The sequence below is a fragment of the Magallana gigas genome, chromosome 4, assembly GCF_963853765.1.
Source record: "Magallana gigas chromosome 4, xbMagGiga1.1, whole genome shotgun sequence".
Lineage (NCBI taxonomy): Eukaryota > Metazoa > Mollusca > Bivalvia > Ostreida > Ostreidae > Magallana > Magallana gigas.
In genome coordinates this window covers 41797997-41818361 of record NC_088856.1, presented here as the reverse complement: position 1 = coordinate 41818361, position 20365 = coordinate 41797997, and the positions used below count along the sequence as shown (strand labels likewise).

At 33.2% G+C, this 20365-nt stretch overlaps 2 protein-coding genes and 1 long non-coding RNA gene across 5 annotated transcripts; all 3 read left to right on the top strand.

Moving 5' to 3' along the window:
- The first annotated feature begins 2690 nt into the window (after positions 1-2690).
- Positions 2691-7603, top strand: LOC105324032 (uncharacterized). The gene is made up of 3 exons (XR_004597875.2): positions 2691-3184; positions 3281-3459; positions 6970-7603. It is a non-coding gene; the product is annotated as an uncharacterized lncRNA (long non-coding RNA).
- Positions 7604-10276: 2673 nt separating this feature from the next.
- LOC136274811 (tripartite motif-containing protein 2-like) lies at positions 10277-12416 on the top strand. Of its 2 annotated transcripts, none has more exons than XM_066082475.1 (2): positions 10277-10351; positions 10708-12416. In XM_066082475.1, exon 2 carries the CDS (start codon positions 10738-10740, stop codon positions 12400-12402), a length of 1665 nt encoding a protein of 554 aa, XP_065938547.1. In that variant the 5' UTR covers positions 10277-10351; positions 10708-10737; the 3' UTR covers positions 12403-12416. The 2 variants fall into 2 exon arrangements, with proteins under 2 accessions (XP_065938547.1, XP_065938546.1); XM_066082474.1 differs by having other exon boundaries at positions 10283-10355.
- Positions 12417-17067: 4651 nt separating this feature from the next.
- LOC136269697 (tripartite motif-containing protein 2-like) lies at positions 17068-19455 on the top strand. Of its 2 annotated transcripts, none has more exons than XM_066082472.1 (2): positions 17068-17194; positions 17547-19455. In XM_066082472.1, the coding sequence occupies exon 2, from the start codon at positions 17576-17578 to the stop codon at positions 19238-19240; it is 1665 nt and encodes a 554-aa protein (XP_065938544.1). In that variant the 5' UTR covers positions 17068-17194; positions 17547-17575; the 3' UTR covers positions 19241-19455. The 2 variants fall into 2 exon arrangements, with proteins under 2 accessions (XP_065938544.1, XP_065938545.1); XM_066082473.1 differs by having other exon boundaries at positions 17131-17190.
- Positions 19456-20365: the final 910 nt, after the last annotated feature.

The following is a 20365-nucleotide window of genomic DNA, read 5'->3' as shown; positions in this document are numbered from 1 at the left end:
AATGTTGCAGAATAACCTCCGAGGTCGAGAAATGTTGTTTTGAAATATAAAAGCCGAGGCGTTAGCCGAGGCTTTTCTATTTCAAACAACATTTCGAGACCGAGGAGGTTATCCTGCAACATTCACGATAACAAGAACTTTATTTCTATTCTACTAACAGCCCAGTATTTCTACAGATCGTTTCTTCTATAGAGAGACGATCTAGGTCATTTTGACGGCTGTTCCGTGTAACCCCAACGGTTTTGTTAGTAATGTTTACATGTGTATTGATCAAATGAATCACATGCAGACGACAGACGTTTTCTTTGGATTTTTAATACTCTTCACTTATTTTTAAAATATCTTTGAATCATGTTCCTAATATTTTAAGGGCAATTTAATACGATTATTACTACTACACGTGATATATTTTATGTAAAAACATGCAGTGAAAATGTGTTACGGAGGTCCTAGGAACAGCCGCATTGATCTCTTAAAAATAAACATTTGAGGCAATACACATCCTTTTGACTGGAACTAACACGTGAAATTGACATGGTTTTAAAAAAAATTACGGTTTGAATTTGTACTTTCATGAATACGATTATTACTACTACACGTGATATATTTTATGTAAAAACATGCAGTGAAAATGTGTTACGGAGGTCCTAGGAACAGCCGCATTGATCTCTTAAAAATAAACATTTGAGGCAATACACATCCTTTTGACTGGAACTAACACGTGAAATTGACATGGTTTTAAAAAAAATTACGGTTTGAATTTGTACTTTCATGATCAGTGCGAGACAAATAGGTATTTCTGATCTGATAATTTACTGATGATGTTCATGGTATATTGGAGAATAATGTCCGCGGCATCTCTTTGATCTCGGCAATAACTGTAGTAGAATTATGAATAAACGCTTGCAATATGACAAAATGTAGTTACTATGCATAAATCAAGATATGTCAGGGGAACAATATGAGAAGCATATACCCTGATAGAAAGTGTTGTTGATTTTGTGTAATTTTGGCCTGCATGTGCAGTGTGTACAGAGAATTACGACAATGAATATACATTTATCAGCCTGAAACAAAATATGTCATAAGATCTCATGATAGCGTTTTCATAAAACTAATAAATCTAAGATAAATATATGGTTGTAAGAAATTTGAAATTTGAGAATAAGAGAATACTGAACGTTCCGGTGCCATATCATACATTGGAAATAAACTCGGTAATTAGTCCGAAAGAAACATAAACTTTGTGAATAGAACTATGAATATGAATATGATTTTGGACATCACCAAAAAGTTTTTCTAGAGATATATGCATCCCATATTCTACTGGAATGTGACAGCAATTTTTTTTTCCTCGGTATGAATGAAATTCTGGCAATACTGTCAATTTTCTTGAATATCCCGAGACTATATTAACTATTGAGGTAAAAGAGTAGTACTATGAATGATATACTTTAAAACATTATTTACTTTTGAAATGCAAGTGTGCCAGAAAATTTTAAAGTTCCCATGGAAAATCTCCAACATGATACAGATCTGTAAACCTCTCTCTCTCTCTCTCTCTCTCTCTCTCTCTCTCACACACACACAAAATTCAGAGAGGTATATTAAAAATCAGTTATCCCCTGTGTATATGCGTCTAAATATTTACATAACACTTCATGCCTGTGACAGTATCCGTGTTTTGACCACGTCTTATCGAATATGTTGAGCCACCTTTTTTTTTGGGGGGGGGGTTGGGGGGTTGGGGGGGTTAATGTTTCTGAGAATCGAAAGCTATGTGACATAATACCGTTAACAGGGTTTACATGTAAACCATAGTAAAAAGGTAAACCTTTTTCAAAATTTATCCGAAGAGGATGCATCTGTTCTAGTGGCGGATGATGTAGCGCACACATTCAACAAGTCACATCAAGTTCAATGGGACGACGATTGCTTGTTCCATCTTTTAAGCAGATACACTTTTACCACTTTTTGTCATATCTAACTATTGAGACCTTTATTTAACAAACAATCGATAGAATATCAAAATTTTAAACTACTTCGAATCGAAATAAAGCTTCAACGAGACAAAAAATAGCAAAACATTCCATTATTATAATATAGCTTCTCGCATTTAGTCTGAGTTATTTCTTGTTTCTTATGTGACCTTTTCTATTAAGCATAGACGCACGTTCTATGTTGTTACTGCTGGAGACTGTTTTTATTTAGGCTAGAACAGACAAGTTACGATTAAATCATATCTGTAAATCGATATTATCTACCGGTTACAACTGATTTAAATAATAACTAATAATTATAATTGTCAACGTTGCAACCTACTTTTTTCTATTTTGCAATAATATCAAAATGAACTTCATATTTTAGAAGTTTATTAAAACATGCAGCTATCACTGTGATTGCTATGTCAAATTTTAAAATACACCTAGGACATATCAAACGATATCTAAGAACAACTGTGTTGGATGAATGAAAAAACCCGTATATTTGCAACCGTCTTCCTGTTTCACATATTTCTGTTTAATTCATTTACTCCTCAAGTACAAGTTTAGGGAATGCTATTGACAATTGTGTCAGACATTAATAAACATGTTTTTTCGTACATGTATTATAAACATTTATTTAATTAATAATCGAGATTGTATAATAACTGCTATGTTTCACGTAGCCATCATGTTCTGGCTTATTGAGATAGAGATATATGTTTATAACAAATTAGTCATATCATCAGACTATAAGCGTGTTTGAACTTCGATTCTATGTGCAAAGTCCGATACTTCAGGTGTTACTTGCTGATCGAGCGCGGCTTTCATCTGTGGAATTCTTCTTTTCAAATTGAACAGCACGTTTGAAAACACGATTAACGGAAAAACCACAGACAGGCATTCATCTGACCGATAAATTGCTATGACACCCAAGGGATCTCTGAACATAGCGGTCAGTGCCAGCACCGACATTGCTGGCCATAAATTGTGTTTAATTCCTACTCGTCACTTTGAAATCCCCGACAATGAGACAAAGAGATAAAACGCGACGGCAAATTTATGAAGACTCCTTTTGCATTGTTTTGTCAGCTTTATTTCTGGCGGAATTGATATCGGTCCCCCATGATCAAGAGCATCAACTGTAATGTCGATTCATCTTTTTATCAATATACAATTGCGCCATATCCAGAATAGTACAAGTAAGTCTACCATGATACTAATCAACAACAGTCATACTGTATGCCATTTTACATAATACCATTACGTATTTGATAAAATATTTATTTTTATTTAAGAATGACGAACTTTGCTGGAATATTCGGGGTATACGCTCGGACTTTCTTTGGTTCAACTTTAGGAAACCCTAGCTGCACAAATGTGGTACTAGTATATCTTAATGCCTCAAAATGCGGTCAGCCGATTCGCATGGGATAATCTTTATAACAAGATCATGGCATGTTTGTACACATAAATGGTAAGTATATGATAAATAGTTCATTTTGTGCATTGTTCTTCAATGAACTCATAATCGAAAAGACATTGTATACTCTTCACGTACTCTAAAATGGTGAATATAGAGGAGGATATCGAAAACGCTTAATTAAGGAGTATAATCTTAAATATTTGTATTACTCTACCATAAATAACGCACTTATAAATAACCAATTCTTTGTGAAGGTAAATGACGGGTGGGGGGGGGTCATGTTAAAAAGTTAAATTCTTTTTTCAGTGCTGGTCCCGGAACGGGTGGAGGGGGTGGGGCTTCCAGATCCGCGCAAGAGATGCACTGTACCTAAAATTTAATCAAAATATGAAAAAGACTAATTGTTCTACTCATTCTTCAGACAGGATTCTACAAAAATTAAATAGGTGCTTGCGAAAATGACAAAATTATAGCCCCGTCTTCTCAAACTCATGAACATACCACGGTTAAGAACTGTGCGTCCTGTGAACGTGCTAATGGCACAAGCTCATTTTGATTATAGAAGAAATTCGAACTTGAGAAATGTTTTCGCGGATTTTATTGTTTCTCAAGACTTATCCTATATCTATGCATGTTTTCGGAACACCTCGTTGATCATATAGGCCTATGTAGTGGATAACGAGGACGTTTTGGTATATTGTGTCAATCATGCCGTACGGGCAAATAAGGCGATAACAAAGATAAGTCATTTGAACTTTATTGAAATCCAACCTACATGTTGATTTTTCTAAAAACCGTAGATGAAATAGATAAAACAAAACAATAGAAAAAAAAATTGTCAAACACATAACTTTAATAGAAGGCCTCTGTAAGTAAATCCCTAGATTGTATACTTTTTCAACGTATACAACATACTTTTTTTTTAGTATTGAAAAATCGGGGAATCTTATACATGTAGTACACACACTCAGAAACACATATGAGTTTATTAATTGTTGTAATATCTGTCATCGGTAACAAAATTATTACAGATGTACGCTGTCCGATAACTAATATTAAACCCTCGCGGTTCGTGCATCACCAGATGATATATATGAGAATGTGTACGTTTTTAGGAAAACTAAAGAATAGGATGTATTTGGATTCATACTGGTGCATTTTTTTTATTGAGGGATTTGAAAGCTAAGTTAAAATTCTTTAGATATGATGCACCTATCGGGATGATGTTCATACTCAAATTAACCCTTCATAAATCAATATAAAAATACACGAGCAAGTTTAAAGAAGTCATGGGGGGTCGCGCATGATTTATTAGAATTGCAGTTTCTATTGACAGGAGTATTGGAAATTCAAATCCACAAATCCGTGCCTTTATACATATATTTTGAAATAACGATATTCTTATAGGCAGTACACGATTTATATTTACAGTGACCCCCCCCCCACCCCGCAAAAAAAAGAGGTCATTTGTCATTTGACGGGAATATTTTACATGTACATGTATGTCATTGCAGCTTATGTACGGAAGCGTATCGGGGCCTACACTTGTTGTGTTATAACTTATGTACATTGTCATACTTTTTATCGTCTTATCAACATATAAACTATTATGTCATTTTAATTATGCAAATATTTTCCATTGTATTGAGATGAGCTAACATAATTTAAATCATCTTATTGTAATTGATCTGTATTCTTGCTATATCGATTTAACAAAATAAGGAGTTAAAAATAATGAGTTTTAGATATATCGAGAAAGAAATGTTGACATAGAACAATGTAAATGTATGTGTATAATATTAAGCATATTAACATAAATGTGTTTTCATTTCTTGGAAACATATGGTAAAAAATGATGTTATCGAATAAAATTTCGCGGGGGCGGGAGTGCTGATGGTGCGTCACCTCTGAATCTAGCTGTAGACTGACATTTGTGGAATCATTGGAATTCGTGTATGCTCAATTTTCATGGATTTCGTTAATGCTAATTTTCGTCAACCATGAATTTAAATCCACAACCATTTATGAATAATAGTATTATTATATTCATTATTTATAATATAATTAATTCCACGAAATGTTACCATTAACCTATTTTTAAAAAATAGCAAATAACAAATATTGGCTCCATGAAATTCAATCCACAATGAAGGAATTTAAAGGGGCATGGTCACGATTTTGGTCAAATTTTATTTTTTCTGTCTTTTTATTATTTACAATGCTTTAAAGACGTATTTCTTCTTTATCAAATTAAATTTGGGTGCCAGTCGATGAGTTTTAAGCAAGATACAGAGCATACAATTCTTCGTCATGTAAACAAGGCTCGTGTCCTTTTTTTGTTTACATAGGTTAAATATACCAGTAACAAATCTTTTTTAAGCTGAGGGGCATTTTTTAAGCTTATTCATCTTAAGCATATATAAACAGTTCCTAGCGATTAACACTTTCAGTTGAGTCTAAAACTGGAATTTTCACTTCAACATTCAAAATGTAAACAAACGCTTTGTTTACATAGCGAAGAATTATAAACTCTGTAACTCGCTTATAACTCAACAAATGACGCTCAAATTTTGGTTGCCTATTACAAATGCCTCGCTGAAGCATTGTAAACGTTAAAATCGAAAAAAAAAATGTTGACCAAAATCGTGACTATGCCCCTTTAAACTCTAAAATTCAGACATTTCTTTTAATGTCAAACATCCAAATATCTGCATTTGTAATCGTAGTTAGGGGTGGTAGATATGAACAGTCCTACCCCCAAATTATGACCATGATTGAATAATCAAGTTGTTACAAACGTTTCCCATCGATGAGGTGGTTAATATAATACGTGTAAGTAAAGAGGCCCATGTAGTTTTAATGTTCAATCACAGGTATCTGTCTCAAAACTCATATCACGTGTTTATTGCAGAATAACCCAAACATGCATAGAAGATCATAAAGAACTGCTTAAATAAAGTTTATGCAGCAGTCCTCTAACTACGATTAAAAATACTTATGCTAATTTCAATCATTATAAAGTAATTTCTGCACTTTGTTTCTGATTTATATCAAAGTGTCAATGTCATTCTACATGTGTCGTTACAGCTATATTCAGAATTCAGTGACGTCACTTTCAGAACTCCTGCGCCTGCAAAGTTCTTTCGATAATATTTTCGCAATGCGTTCCCTAAAAATGAAAGCATATTGATATCAACATGGCTATAAAGCATTTATTTTATTGTTCTTTGTCTAATTTTCTATCTTAATGTCTTTTAAAGTTGAAAAAGCAGGTAGCAATAAAACTGGTAAAATTCAATAAGGTGATTTAAATTATATAGAAATTACATGATACAATTCAATTCATTTGCATGTATAAATAGGAGGTCACAATACTTTATGTGTTGACAATACAATAAAAAGAAAGACAATTTATAAGTTGAAAAACAACAAGTGTAGGCCCCGATACGCCTCCCTACTAATGAACGTTACACAATTTGAAACGATTATATGACATTACCCCACTTAGTTGTCAAAAGCAACTTAAGGTGATTAATTTCATGTTTGTCTTTCCTTTTCTAGAAACTGAAGACTAAAGTCCAAAACCTAATACACTGAGAAAGCGGACAGAAAATGATACTCAAGTTCATGATAAGCATAACAACTTCAATTAATAATAAAACATATATGTCTATCATTCTAGAATGATTTCTTTATTAAAATAGTTTCATTGAATTGTTTTAGTTTTCCAGTGGATATTTTTTAATCAGGTCTCATTTGTTTGCAACTTTATCTTCATTTACTAAATAATATTTTGATCTTGATTGTGAATTGTTACATAACATCGTCAACGTACATGTAGTTTAACTGATGTTATGAATATCATTTTATTTAGTCAATAATACATTTCTTGTATTGTTTAAACTATGTGTCGAGAGTTGAGAGTGAATATACCCAAAAATTCTAAAAGATGTACATGGATGCGTATTGTATACATTAAAGTTAAAAATTACGATGTCTTGTGTTGGGGTAAATTTACCCCATAAAACTGCAAAACAATCATGATCTGTATATAGTTTATAAGGTTTTAACTTTGTAAAAATGACGTCTTGTGTTGGGGGGTAAATTAATCCCCCAACAATGCAACACAGTTATTTTTTGTTTATTTCTAAGACTTCGATTTGTAAAAACGTCGTCTTGTGTTGGAGGGATTCCCCCCCCCCCCCACAAAAAAAGAAAAAAGAATTGCAACACAGTCATTTTCTGAATTTTTATTGGGGGGGGGGGGTTCGACTCTGTAAAGATGGCATCTTGTGTTGGGGGAAAATTTACCCCCCAATGAATTGCAGCAGAGTAATTTTTTTGTTTATTTCTATGGCTTTGACTTTGTAAAGATGTCATTTTGTGTTTGGAGGAAATTTACCCCCAAAGAATTGAAACACAGACATTTTTTGTTTCTTATTAGGTCTTTGACTTTGTAAAGATGTCATTTTGTTTTGGAGGAAATTTACCCCCAAATATTGCAACACACGCAGTCATATTATGTTTAATTATATGGCTTTGACTCTGTAAAGATGTCATCTTGCGTTGGAGGAAATTTACCCTAAAGAATAGCAGCACAGCTTATCTCTGTATATTTTTATGGCTTCGACTCTGTAAAGATGTCATCTTGTGTTGGAGGAAATTTATCCCAAAGAATAGCAACACAGCTTTTTCTGAATAGTTTTGTATATTTTTATGGTTTCGACTTTGTATAGATGTCATCTTGAGTTGGAGGAAATGTACCCCCGAAAATTGCAACAACGTCATTTTTTGTTTATTTGTATGGCTTTGAGATTGTTCAGATATTTTCTTCTGTTGGGGGGAAATTTACACCCAAAGAATTGTAACAGAGTCATTTTTTGGGGGTAAGGCTTCGAGATTGTCAAAATGTTGTCTTGTGTTGGGGGAAATTTACCTTCAAAGAATTGTAACACAGTCATTTTCTGTTTATTTGTTAGGGTTCGACTTTTTTTGTTTCTTATTAGGTCTTGGACTTTGTAAAGATGTCATTTTGTTTTGGAGGAAATTTACCCCCAAATATTGCAACACACGCAGTCATACTATGTTTAATTATATGGCTTTGAATCTGTAAAGATGTCATCTTGCGTAGGAGGAAATTTACCCCAAAGAATAGCAACACAGCTTTTTCTGTTTAGTTTTGTATATTTTTATGGCTTCGACTTTGTATAGATGTCATCTTGTGTTGGAGGAAATTAACCCCCAAAGAATTGTAACACAGTCATTTTCTGTTTATTTGTTAGGGTTCGACTTTCTAAAAATGTCATTTAGTATTTTGGGTAATATACCCCCAAATACTTGCAACAGTTATACCTGTATAGATTTTAAGACTGCAAGTTTGTAAAGACGATGTTTTATCTTGGGGATAAATTTACCCGAACAGAGTAGCATATATTCCATTGTCGAATTTTACTAAGACTTACATGTACAAAAACTGCATTGTATTTGGGGGTAAATTTACTCTGTAGAAAAATAACAATTTTATTGTATCTAGCATTTAAAAAATATACTGTATATTTTTAGGATATGCCACACAGCTTTATTTTCACCAATAATTGCTACAGAAATTGTCTTTTACTTGTATATTCTACTAACACCCTGTTTAAATTTTGAATCCAAAGTAGAGAGATGCTTGGTTAGTTTTTGGGGGTAAATTTCTCTGAAGAGTTTCTTGTTACGTGTGTCCTCTAAGTGTTATGCGGAAAATAAAGCTTAAATTGTCTTGATTGGCTTATATTTGTGCTTTTATGAGGTAAAACGTGCAAAACAGACAAAAAGATTTTCTGTTTTGATTTTGGAACGCGTTCTATGCTTTTAAAAAAGGGGAAAAATCAAATATTTATATTGAGTACATAACGTTGGAGTCTCAGTGAAACGTTTCACTTGCGTTGATATATTGCTCATCATTAATTTAGCCTTTCGGCATTCCTCCTTCCATTGCAGAATAAAACGTTCGCATGGAGGAACTATAACCCCCCCCCCCCCAACTACAATCTGTTTGTTGCTACATGTTTGTGCCTCTGGCAAGATGAAGAAAAGTATTGTGAAAGGGAAATATCAGGTGTAACATTTATTTTATTTCTAGTTTACCAAATAAACTGTAGTAAGTTGCAGTATCCCTTACATGTAATATCTTATATTCTAATTGAAAGCTGTAAATCTACATATATAGATTTATAGTTATCTGGACTGTGCCGATTCTTATGAAAGCGCATATATATACCTTTAAGTTTAAATCACATCTATAGGTAAAGTCTCCAAAATGGAACGAACTGGTAATTGTTAAAAGTTATGATATTTTAGCTGTGTAACACTTAGAAATGAGTAAAACTCTAGCCATTTTGCTGGTAAATGTATTAGTTATTTGGTTTTGAGAACCCTTTAAACTAAGGTTAAAGAGGAGTAACTCAGTCTTACTATTTCTAAATCAGTGTTAAGTTTTTTACTTTGTAAGAAGATAATGTGAAACAAATAGGAAAAATATAAGACAATCATCTAAAATTTATGTACCTCCTTCTATGTATACTGTAAACATATTAATAAATATTGAGTTAGTTAATGCCAATATAAACCGTATTCGTATCTTCTTCATAGACTCACAAAACAACCTGAGATAATTTTTGGCCTGTATTATTTTTGTAGTATAAATTAAAGTATAATTATATAAATTATTTATGTGAATATAGACTCTTATAGTTATGCTTTTTTGTTATTGCTTATTAAATAAACTAAAGAAATATTCAAATTAAAGCGCGGCGAAGGACCGGGAAAGAGAGTCATTTCTAGATCCGCCCCTAAATCACCTGCCGTGTTACTAATCACGTGATCGAGTACAGGTAAACAGACGAGGAAGTAGTTACAAAGTCTGGGACAGCCATGTTGGACAAAGGTTTACACCGATAATGTAGGTCAGTAGACTTAGATGTTTGTTATATTTGTACATAAATAATAGTTAGTATTAAAATTGATTAATCAAGCAGTGTGTAAAAACTATATATTTTGCATGGATTGATTTTATATCAAAGATACAGAATTTAGCAATCTATACAATTGTAATACCTCCGATTGGTGAGTCATAAATATGATAACCTTCTCACTCTTACACCCACTTTCATATACATATATTGTAACCTCTGGTTATGCATGTACATGTAAGTGAGAAGAGAAATCTTGACTTGGTAGCACAAGTAGTAATGTGTAATGAACGAATGTTAGGAATAATGAAAAGGTGAATTTATAAGAGTGTACATTTCTTTTCAGGATTTTCGGCGGTAAAAAAGTTGTCTGACTATGGACCCCCGGCGTAGTGCACAGGACGTGTTAAGGTGTCAACTTTGCGATACCCCGGTCCCCCCTTTGTACTGTGGCATTTGTCACATACATCTATGTAAAGCCTGTGTAGGGGACCATCTCTTAGATGAATCCTCAGAACACAAAGTTGTTCCATTTGATAAGCGTGGATTAACTACGAAATGTCAGAAACATACCACAAAAGTGTGTGAACTTTATTGCGAAGAATGTGACACTTCTATCTGTGCAACATGTGTTTCCTCTGAACATAAAGGTCACCAGTTTACTGAGATTTTGAAATACTTTGAAAACCAAAAAGAAGCCATTCAAAAAGATTTAGAAGAACTAAAAATATCCATTAATCCTAAATATCAGGAGATTGTGTCTCGCATATCAGTTCAGAAAGCTGATCTGAGTAACAATTCGCAGAAATTGACATCAGCTATAAATAAACATGGAGAAGACATGCACAGAGAAGTAGACATTATTATAAAGAGTCTTAAATCCAATATTGACGAAATTGATTCCAAACAATTGGCTGTTCTAAATAAACAAGAAGATGAAATTAAACGCACCATTTCTGAAATCGTGCAATGTACTACTGATCTAGAGAAACTACTGAACTCTAGCGATATCAACCTCGTCACTGCCTACAAATCCAGGAACACAGAATTTAGAAAACTGCCTCCAAAACTCAAAGTTTCTTTACCAAGTTTTAGCCCTCAGAAGATCAACAAAGAACAGCTATATGAACAGTTTGGTTCTCTTTCTTCGTTTTTTATTAACATTGAAGCACACGACAACACAATGGATGCTCCAGGTGCTGACACTTCTGCTTCATACAAACCATTAATTGATGAACCACGAATTGTCAAAGATATAAACACCGGATATGGAAAACAAAATCAATTACGTAGTGTGTCATGTCTTAGTGATGAACATATCTGGACGAGTGGTTATGGCAGTATCATGAGACTCTACAATCTGCAAGGAGAACTAATGAAGTCAGTCAAATCCAAGTCAGGGACCTGGCCACGGGATATAGCAGTTACACAAAATGGAGACCTAGTTTATACTGATTATGAAGATAGATCTATCAACATGGTGAAGAATACAGAAATGCAGACACTGATTAAATTGCAGGGGTGGAAACCTCGCAATGTATGCTGTACCTCGTCAGATGACCTTCTTGTTGTCATGAACAGTAATGATGGAAGAAAAGATAAAGTGGTGCGTTACTCTGGTTCCATGGAGAAACAAACGATCGAATTAAATGATAAGGGACAACCCCTCTATTCATCTTATGAATTTAAATACATCAAAGAGAACAAGAACCTTGATATATGTGTCGCTGACTATACAGCCGGTGCCGTAGTGGTGGTAAATCAGGCCGGGAAACTCCGGTTTACCTTCACTAGTTCTCCTTCTAGTACCAAAACGCCGTTTAAACCACGCGGCATTGCAACAGACAGCCAAAGTAGGATCCTGGTAGCCGACTGGGACAACAATCGAATCCACATAATTGACAAGGACGGGAAGTTCCTCCGCCTCATTGACAACTGTAATTTACAGCATCCATGGGGTTTATGTGTGGACGCCAGAGACAACCTTTTCGTTGCTGAGTATACACGACGTAAAATAAAGAAAATCAAGTATTGCAACTAAAAGAAGTGTTTGTTTACATATATTCAACATTGCATTTTTACATCTCAATAATCTGCACTGATGTATTATATTACAACAGGTTGTCAGTTTATATATTTTGTAAAAGTAAACTGTTTACACACGCGTGTATGTATCAAATTGACTGTATAAAGATAATATTTGTAAACAGACTATCTACGTTTGATTATATTGTAGACTGTGTTAATTTATGTGTGACATTTACTTTTGAAAGTTATGGTACAATATCATCAGCTATAAATGGTATCGCATTGGTTTTTATTTGTTTTTTTTGTGTTTTTGATTGTACAAATAAAAAGGTTTGCTAGTAAGAAAGTTTGTTAAATATCTATATAATTTTTTTTGTTTAAATATATTAGCTTTTGCAGCTGAAATTCCTGAAATATTAAAGCTATACGCGCTATATTTGCGTCAAGTTGGAATGACGTGGAAAATACATGTGTTTGATTACTGATAAAAGTTACCTCTATGCTGTTAATTGTAATGCCCAACTCGATCACGTAACAAAAATATTAAATATTAAAGAATAACAAATATTTATTTTCCTACCAGGAAAGTAATGTATCATCATAAATATCAATCTGTCAAGTGATATCGTGTATATGAATGTACTACCTTTAAACAATGACGTAGGACTACATGTGTATATGTTTTCCCCTATGAGCTATTTTTAGTTCGTGTAAGTGTTATCATATTCAACCATGCAAAATTTAGGGTATCCTAAATGTAAAACGTATTTTACTCATAATACATTTATATATTTCAAATTAACATTGTTCAGCATATTCCAAAGGAAGACCGATACAATGAGGTCGGTTTCGCTCTTCTTCCATCAATATTCCTGAAAAGGCATTTTATTTCTGACAAAAAAAAAAAAAAATTAAAAATCTGTATCTTTGTAATGAGATGGAATTCACTATAATAATTTACAGAATAAAGGTAACTTTTATAATGCATACAAGTACATGCGTTTTTACTGTCATTCAAAATCGGAACAAATTATAGCGTGACTGTATAGCTGTAAGTTTAAAACAGTTTCATATAATTGCATGACTGGTGATTCGGTTTTTATGTGTTACATGTGTTCCATAGGTAAAAGTGCCTATAAGCATTTTCCATTCTTTCTAAAACATTTTTTGACTTGTTGTGATACATGCACCACTTAGTCGAAATAAAACAAAGCGAAATGGAAAAATATCTAATTCAACCAGTGGTTGACTAACACTCGACAGAAATCCCCGAATATCTTTAGTTATCAAACTCTACGTTGAGTATATTTTGCATCTTGATACATGTATGTACATATATTTATAATTTAAAAGTGACATTTGTAGACAATATTAAAAATATTGATAATAAGAACGTGAAACAAAGTAACTAAATACAATATACAAACTTTGGAGATTTTCTGGCTTTTTCACAAATTTATAAGCTTTGAATCCTTCACCAGTTCAAGAAATCATTTTTGTGTTGATTTTTCATTGCACCAAAAACTGTAATTTATTTATTGTCAACCTATTATCAAATTTCTTGTTTTGTTGATGGAAATAACTCAAGCAGTGAAAATTAGTTTTCAATAAAATTCATTACATCATTATCGTACAGTTTTTATAATACAGGTTTCTCTCTCTCTCTCTCTCTCTCTCTCTCTCTCTCTCTCTCTCTCTCTCTCTCTCTCTCTCTCTCTCTCTCTCTCTCTCATATATGAACGTGGGTTAACTTTATATTAGATTTTGCGTATGCACCTATTTACTGGCTATGAGGATAGCAGCAAGTCTATTGACCCCCTTATCTATTTCAGGAGACCGAATAGTCAGCAATTAGCTACATTTATTTTATTAAACCGAAGAAAACTGTATTTGTCGGCAATGCAAATTTCCTTGATGGCAAACACATATGAGTTGTCTGACTTTAATTTTATGTAGCGACTCGGATTGCGACAGAGGTGTTCCGAGTTTTAAAAAAAATGCTACCCGTGAATAGTTTTGATGACCATTAACCATGGGCAGATAACATGGAAACTATTTTACGGTTAAATAGAGTAGCATGTTTCTGTGTTAAAACTTTACATAGATATTATTAAAAAAGGTATAATAAACATTTTTATTATACAGGTACGACGGATTTATGTCTCCAGTTCTGCGCGTGTGCTTTTATACGTCTGACATATCCGTACAGGACTTTAAGAAATTTGATCTATAAGGAATAAGGAATCATTCTTTGAGTATTATGAGGTGATAATTTCGATCAGGGCATGATCAAATCCCATCATGCCCGAAGTGCTTTATCATAGATTTGATCACGCCCCGACCGAAATTATCACCTCATAATCCGCAGGCACCTCAATTTGTCTTCATTTGAAGTTATGGGTTTATATTACAAAATCGATACATAGTGTTAGCACAGGTAAAGACACCTAAAAATGTAAATATGTTCAGATAATCACTGCTTGTTGTTTTTCCAATACATCTAAGTGCTGAATAAAGCCCCGTATAAACATGTCTGCCATGTCCATAAATATATAATGTTTTGTTCAACCTTCAATTTATTTAGGCAGTGTGTAAACATAGTTTAATAAAATTAGAACTTCAATATTTTCAAACAAATCGACATATCAAATATTTATAAAAATATAAGACAGACTATAGTCTGCATCTCAGCACATGCGATTTTTTATGTCTCACCAATTTAATATAACCAATCAAGATACGTTCTGCTTGTCGTTTTTCAAATATAATCTTTGTGTTGAGTAAAACGTCGTTTATACAAGTACATGAAATGTCCATCAAAATACAATATTTTATTTTTATTCTGAAGTTCAACCATCCCTACTTTGACAGTGTATAAAAACGGTGTTATAAAATATTTGAATGTAGTATTTCTTCATACTAACTGACATTGATGCAGTTGTTGTATAATTATTTTCTGGGATCTATAGTTATGTATAAAATTCGAAGGACCAGCGATTTACAGAACAATAATGTTTTTTAACGTCCGGTAACCATTTTTCTTCATTCGTATTAATCCAAAACCGTACCCAACATACATTAACATTCTTAGTGTTATTTACAAAACGTGTTTATCTAAGCAATAACACTACAATATTAAGCAATATCTAAAATCATTTTCATAGAAATGGACTTTCATTACATGTAAAAGGATCTCTGACTTTCATGCTTGTATTCCGCGTATCTTTAAACGTTATTGATTGAATATATGGGGAACCCCAAAACAACTTTTACAAAACTTGCAGGTCTGTTCAATCGGCAATATTGATTCTAATGCGCTAGCATGTACGTCCTGATTTACGTGTTTTTGTACGTAGGTCAAATTGAATAAATCATTTACATACATGCACATGCATGTACATATACTTCGGGAGGTAAGGCGGTCAACAAATTAACGATTGGATTTACCGTCAATTTTTAGATATGATAGTTTAGGTTAAAGACAATTATTTAGCATAGAAAAATTCCATTTAAGTGTTAAGTTACTATATATAGCGTGTACGATATTTGACGGAAAATAATGTTTCAATAAGTATGCGTAGATTTGATTTAGCGCATTTCTGAATGCACCTATTTATCTTCTTATTTATTTTACATTTAGCAGTATTGTACTTAGCGGACGCCGTTTTTTGCAAAAAACGCTAAATAGATAAATATATAAAGGAAAAAAAAGAGACCAAACTGAAAGTTTATAACGAGTAAAATTAATACTTATTAACGTGGGGGTGTCAGTGAAATGTTTCACTTGCGTTGATTTATTGCTCATCATTAATTAAGCCTTTCGGCATTCCTCGTCCTATGACGTTCCATTGCAAAATATTACGTTCGAATGGAGAAACTATCCCCCTACTATAATATGTTTGTTGTTACATGTTTATGCCTGTGCCGAGATGAAGAGAAGTATTCTAAAAGTGAAATATCAGGTGTAACATGTATTTTAATTTATTTCTAGTTTACCAAATAAACTTATCCCTTACATGTATATATCTTATATTCTATTTGAAAGCTGTAAAACTACATATATATTCATTTATCTGCACTGTGCTGATTCTAATGTAAGCGCATGGAAACCTTTAAGTGTAAATCACATTTTTGGGTAAAGAATCCAAACAGGAATTAACTGGTATTTGTTAAAAGTTATGATATTTTAGCTGTGTAACACTTAGAAATCAGTAAAAATATAGCTACTATGTTGGAAAATGTATAAATTACGTAGTTTTTAGAACCCTTTAGACTACGGTTAAAGAGGGGTAACTCAGTCTATTTCTAAATCAGTGATTAGTTTTTTACTTAGTAAGAAGTTAATGTGAAACAATAGGGAAAATACAAGACAATCATCTAAAATTTATGTTACCTCCTTCTATGTACTATAAAAATATTAAAAATATTAGTAAATATTGAGTTAGTGAATGGAAATATAAACCGTATTCCTAACTTCTACATAGACTCACAAAACAACCTGAGATAATTTTTTGTCTGTACATGTAGGCCCTATTATTTCTGTAATATAAATAAACGTATAATTATATAAATTATTTATATGAATATAGACTCTTATAGTTATGTTTTTTTGTTATTGCTTATAAAATAAAGAAAAATTTAATTAAAGCGCGGCGAAGGATCGGGAAAGAGAGTCATTCCTAGATCCGCCCCTCAATCACCTGCTGTGTACTAATCACGTGATCTAATACAAGGTAAACAGACGAGGAAGTAGTTACAAAGTCTGGGGCGGCCATGTTGGACAAAGGTTTACACCGATAATGTAGGTCAGTAGATTGAGATGTTTGTTAGATTTGTCCCTAAATAACAGTTAGTATTAAAATTGATTAATTAAGCAGTCTGTAAAAACTATATATTAAGCATGATTTGATTTTATATCAATAATACAGAATTTAGCAAAGTATAATTTTAAGACCTCCGATTGGTGAGTCATAAATCTGATAATCTTCTCACTCTTACACCCACTTTTATATACCTATATAATTTTAACCTCTGATTATGCATGTACATGTAAGTGAAAAGAGGAATCTTGACTTGGTAGCGCATGTAATGATGTGTAATATACGAATGTTAGGAATAATGGAAAGATGAATTCATAAAAGTGTACATTATTTTCAGGAGTTCCTGAGGTAAACAATTGTCTGACGATGGACCCCCGGCGTAGTGCACAGGACGTGTTACGCTGTCAACTTTGCGATACCCCGGTCCCCCCTTTATACTGTGGCATTTGTCACATACATATATGTAAAGCCTGTGTAGGGGACCATCTCTTAGATGAATCCTCAGAACACAAAGTTGTTCCATTTGATAAGCGTGGATTAACTACGAAATGTCAGAAACATTCCACAAAAGTATGTGAACTTTATTGTGAAGAATGTGACATGTCTATCTGTGCAACATGTGCTTCCTCTGAACATAAAAGTCACGAGTTTATTGATATTTTGAAATACTTTGAAGACAAAAAAGATTCCATTCAAAAAGATTTACAAGAATTAAAGAAATCCATTAATCCTAAATATCAGGAAATTGTGTCTCATATATCAGTTCAGATAGCTGATCTGAATAAAAATTCGCAGAAACTCACATCTGCCATTAACAAACATGGGGAAGACTTGCACAGAGAAGTAGATATTGTTATAAAGGATATTAAGTCGAATCTTGAAGAAATTGATTCTAAACAATCGGCTGTCCTAAATAAACACGAAAATGAAATTAAATTCACCATTTCTGAAATCGTACAATGTACTACTGATCTAGAGAAACTACTGAATTCTAATGATATTAACCTTGTCACTGCCTACAAATCCAGGAATACAGAATTCAGAAAATTGCCTCTAAAACTCAAAGTTTCTTTACCAAGTTTTACCCCTCAGAAAATCAGCACGGAACAGCTATATGAACAGTTTGGTTCTCTTTCTTCCACTTCTTTGAACATTGAAGCACACGACAACACAATAGATTCTCCAGGTGCTGACACTTCTGCCTCCTACAAAACTTTAATCGATGAACCACAAATTGTCAAGGATATAAAAACCGAATATGGAAAACAAAATCCACTACGCGATGTGTCATGTCTTAGTGGTGAATATATCTGGACGAGTGGTTTTGACAATATCATGAAACTCTACAACCTGCAGGGAGAACTAGTGAAGTCAGTCAAAACCAAGTCAGGGGACCATCCGCGGGATATAGCAGTTACAAAAAAAGGGGACCTCGTTTATACTGATTATGTTGATAAATCTATCAACATGGTGAAGAATACAGAAATACAGACACTGATTAAATTACAGGGGTGGAAACCTCGCAATATATGCTGTACCTCATCTGATGACCTCCTTGTTGTCATGAATAGTAATGGTAATAACAAAACAAAAGTTGTGCGTTACTCTGACTCAAAAGAGAAACAAACTATTGAATTCAATGATAAGGGGCAACCACTCTATTCATCTCGTGACATAAAATACATCAAAGAAAACATGAACTTAGATATTTGTGTCGCTGACTGGGCGGCCCGTGGAGTAGTGGTGGTTAATCAAGCCGGGAAACTAAGGTTTACCTACACTGGTACTCGTTCTGGAAGCAAGACGTCGTTTAAACCACGTGGCATTGCAACAGACAGCCAAAGTAGGATCTTGGTAGCAGACTGGGACAACCATCGAATCCACATAATAGACAAGGACGGGCAGTTCATCCGCTTCTTTGACAACTATGATTTACAAAATCCATGGGGTTTATGTGTGGACGCCAGAGACGACCTCTTTGTGGCTGATAATGGAGGAAATGAAATAAAGAAAATCCAGTACTGCAAATAAACAAACTAGTCAAATAAAAGTGGAAGAAATGGGGTTTCTCAATCCACGATATATTCAATTTTGTATTTCCACATCTAAATAATTTGCACCGATGTCTTATATTACAACAGGTTGTCTGTTTATATAATGTGTAAAGTAAACTGTTTACACACACGTGTATGTATCTAACTGACTTTATAAATTAATACTTGTAAACAGACTGTCTTTATTTGACAATATTTTTGCATAACATTTAATATTGAAAAAGTTATGATACAATATTTAGAGCAATAAATGGTATTCGATTTGATTTTTGTATTGGTTTGTATTTTCTGTGTTGTGTAGAGTACAAATAAAGATACATTTACTAGCTTAGAAATTGCATATAGTTAAATATCTAAAAGATTTATTTTGTTTTATTTCATCAACTTTTTGAACTAAAATTCCTCAAATATTAAGTATAAAGTGGATTCATTTGCTTATCACCAGAGAGTCTAACCCCATCCTATTGTATAAGCCGGCAGTGAAAGATCTTTAATTATGCAATCTTAGAGGGAATGTGTCCTGAGATCACAATGGCATATATTATGTTTTGAATGTGTCAAAACCAGAGGAACCTATAAAACAATTGAGTTTCCGACAATTTCGTAAAGTTTTTACAGAGTATCTAAGTTGCCATCTCAATAAGTGTATTGAAATAAGATGAAACAGCGCTTGAATACCACGTGTAGAATTATAATTCTATTGTGCGGGATGCTAATGACACATACGCGACTCTGTTGTGGTGGTATGGAACATCTGTCGATATCAATGTAGATTAATGTTCATTCGAATAAAAATACTTTAACCGGTTTAGAATTTTCAAATTTAACATTATTTAACCAAAAAAACCCGTTTAAAATATATTTGAAAAGGGTAACATTTTATAATCCGTTGTGCGAAACGACCTCATAACTTAAAGATCCGTAGTTAGCCTTCTAACTCACTGCGCCACGCTGCTTGGACATTTTTAGGAAAGAATTTATTTATAAATTTTATACTTGATATTATTGGGTTTTTTTTCGATAGATAATACGTCACGACAGTGAGGTGTCCCATACCATAAGAAAGGAAATTATGACAAGACCAAACTCAGAGTAATAGCCC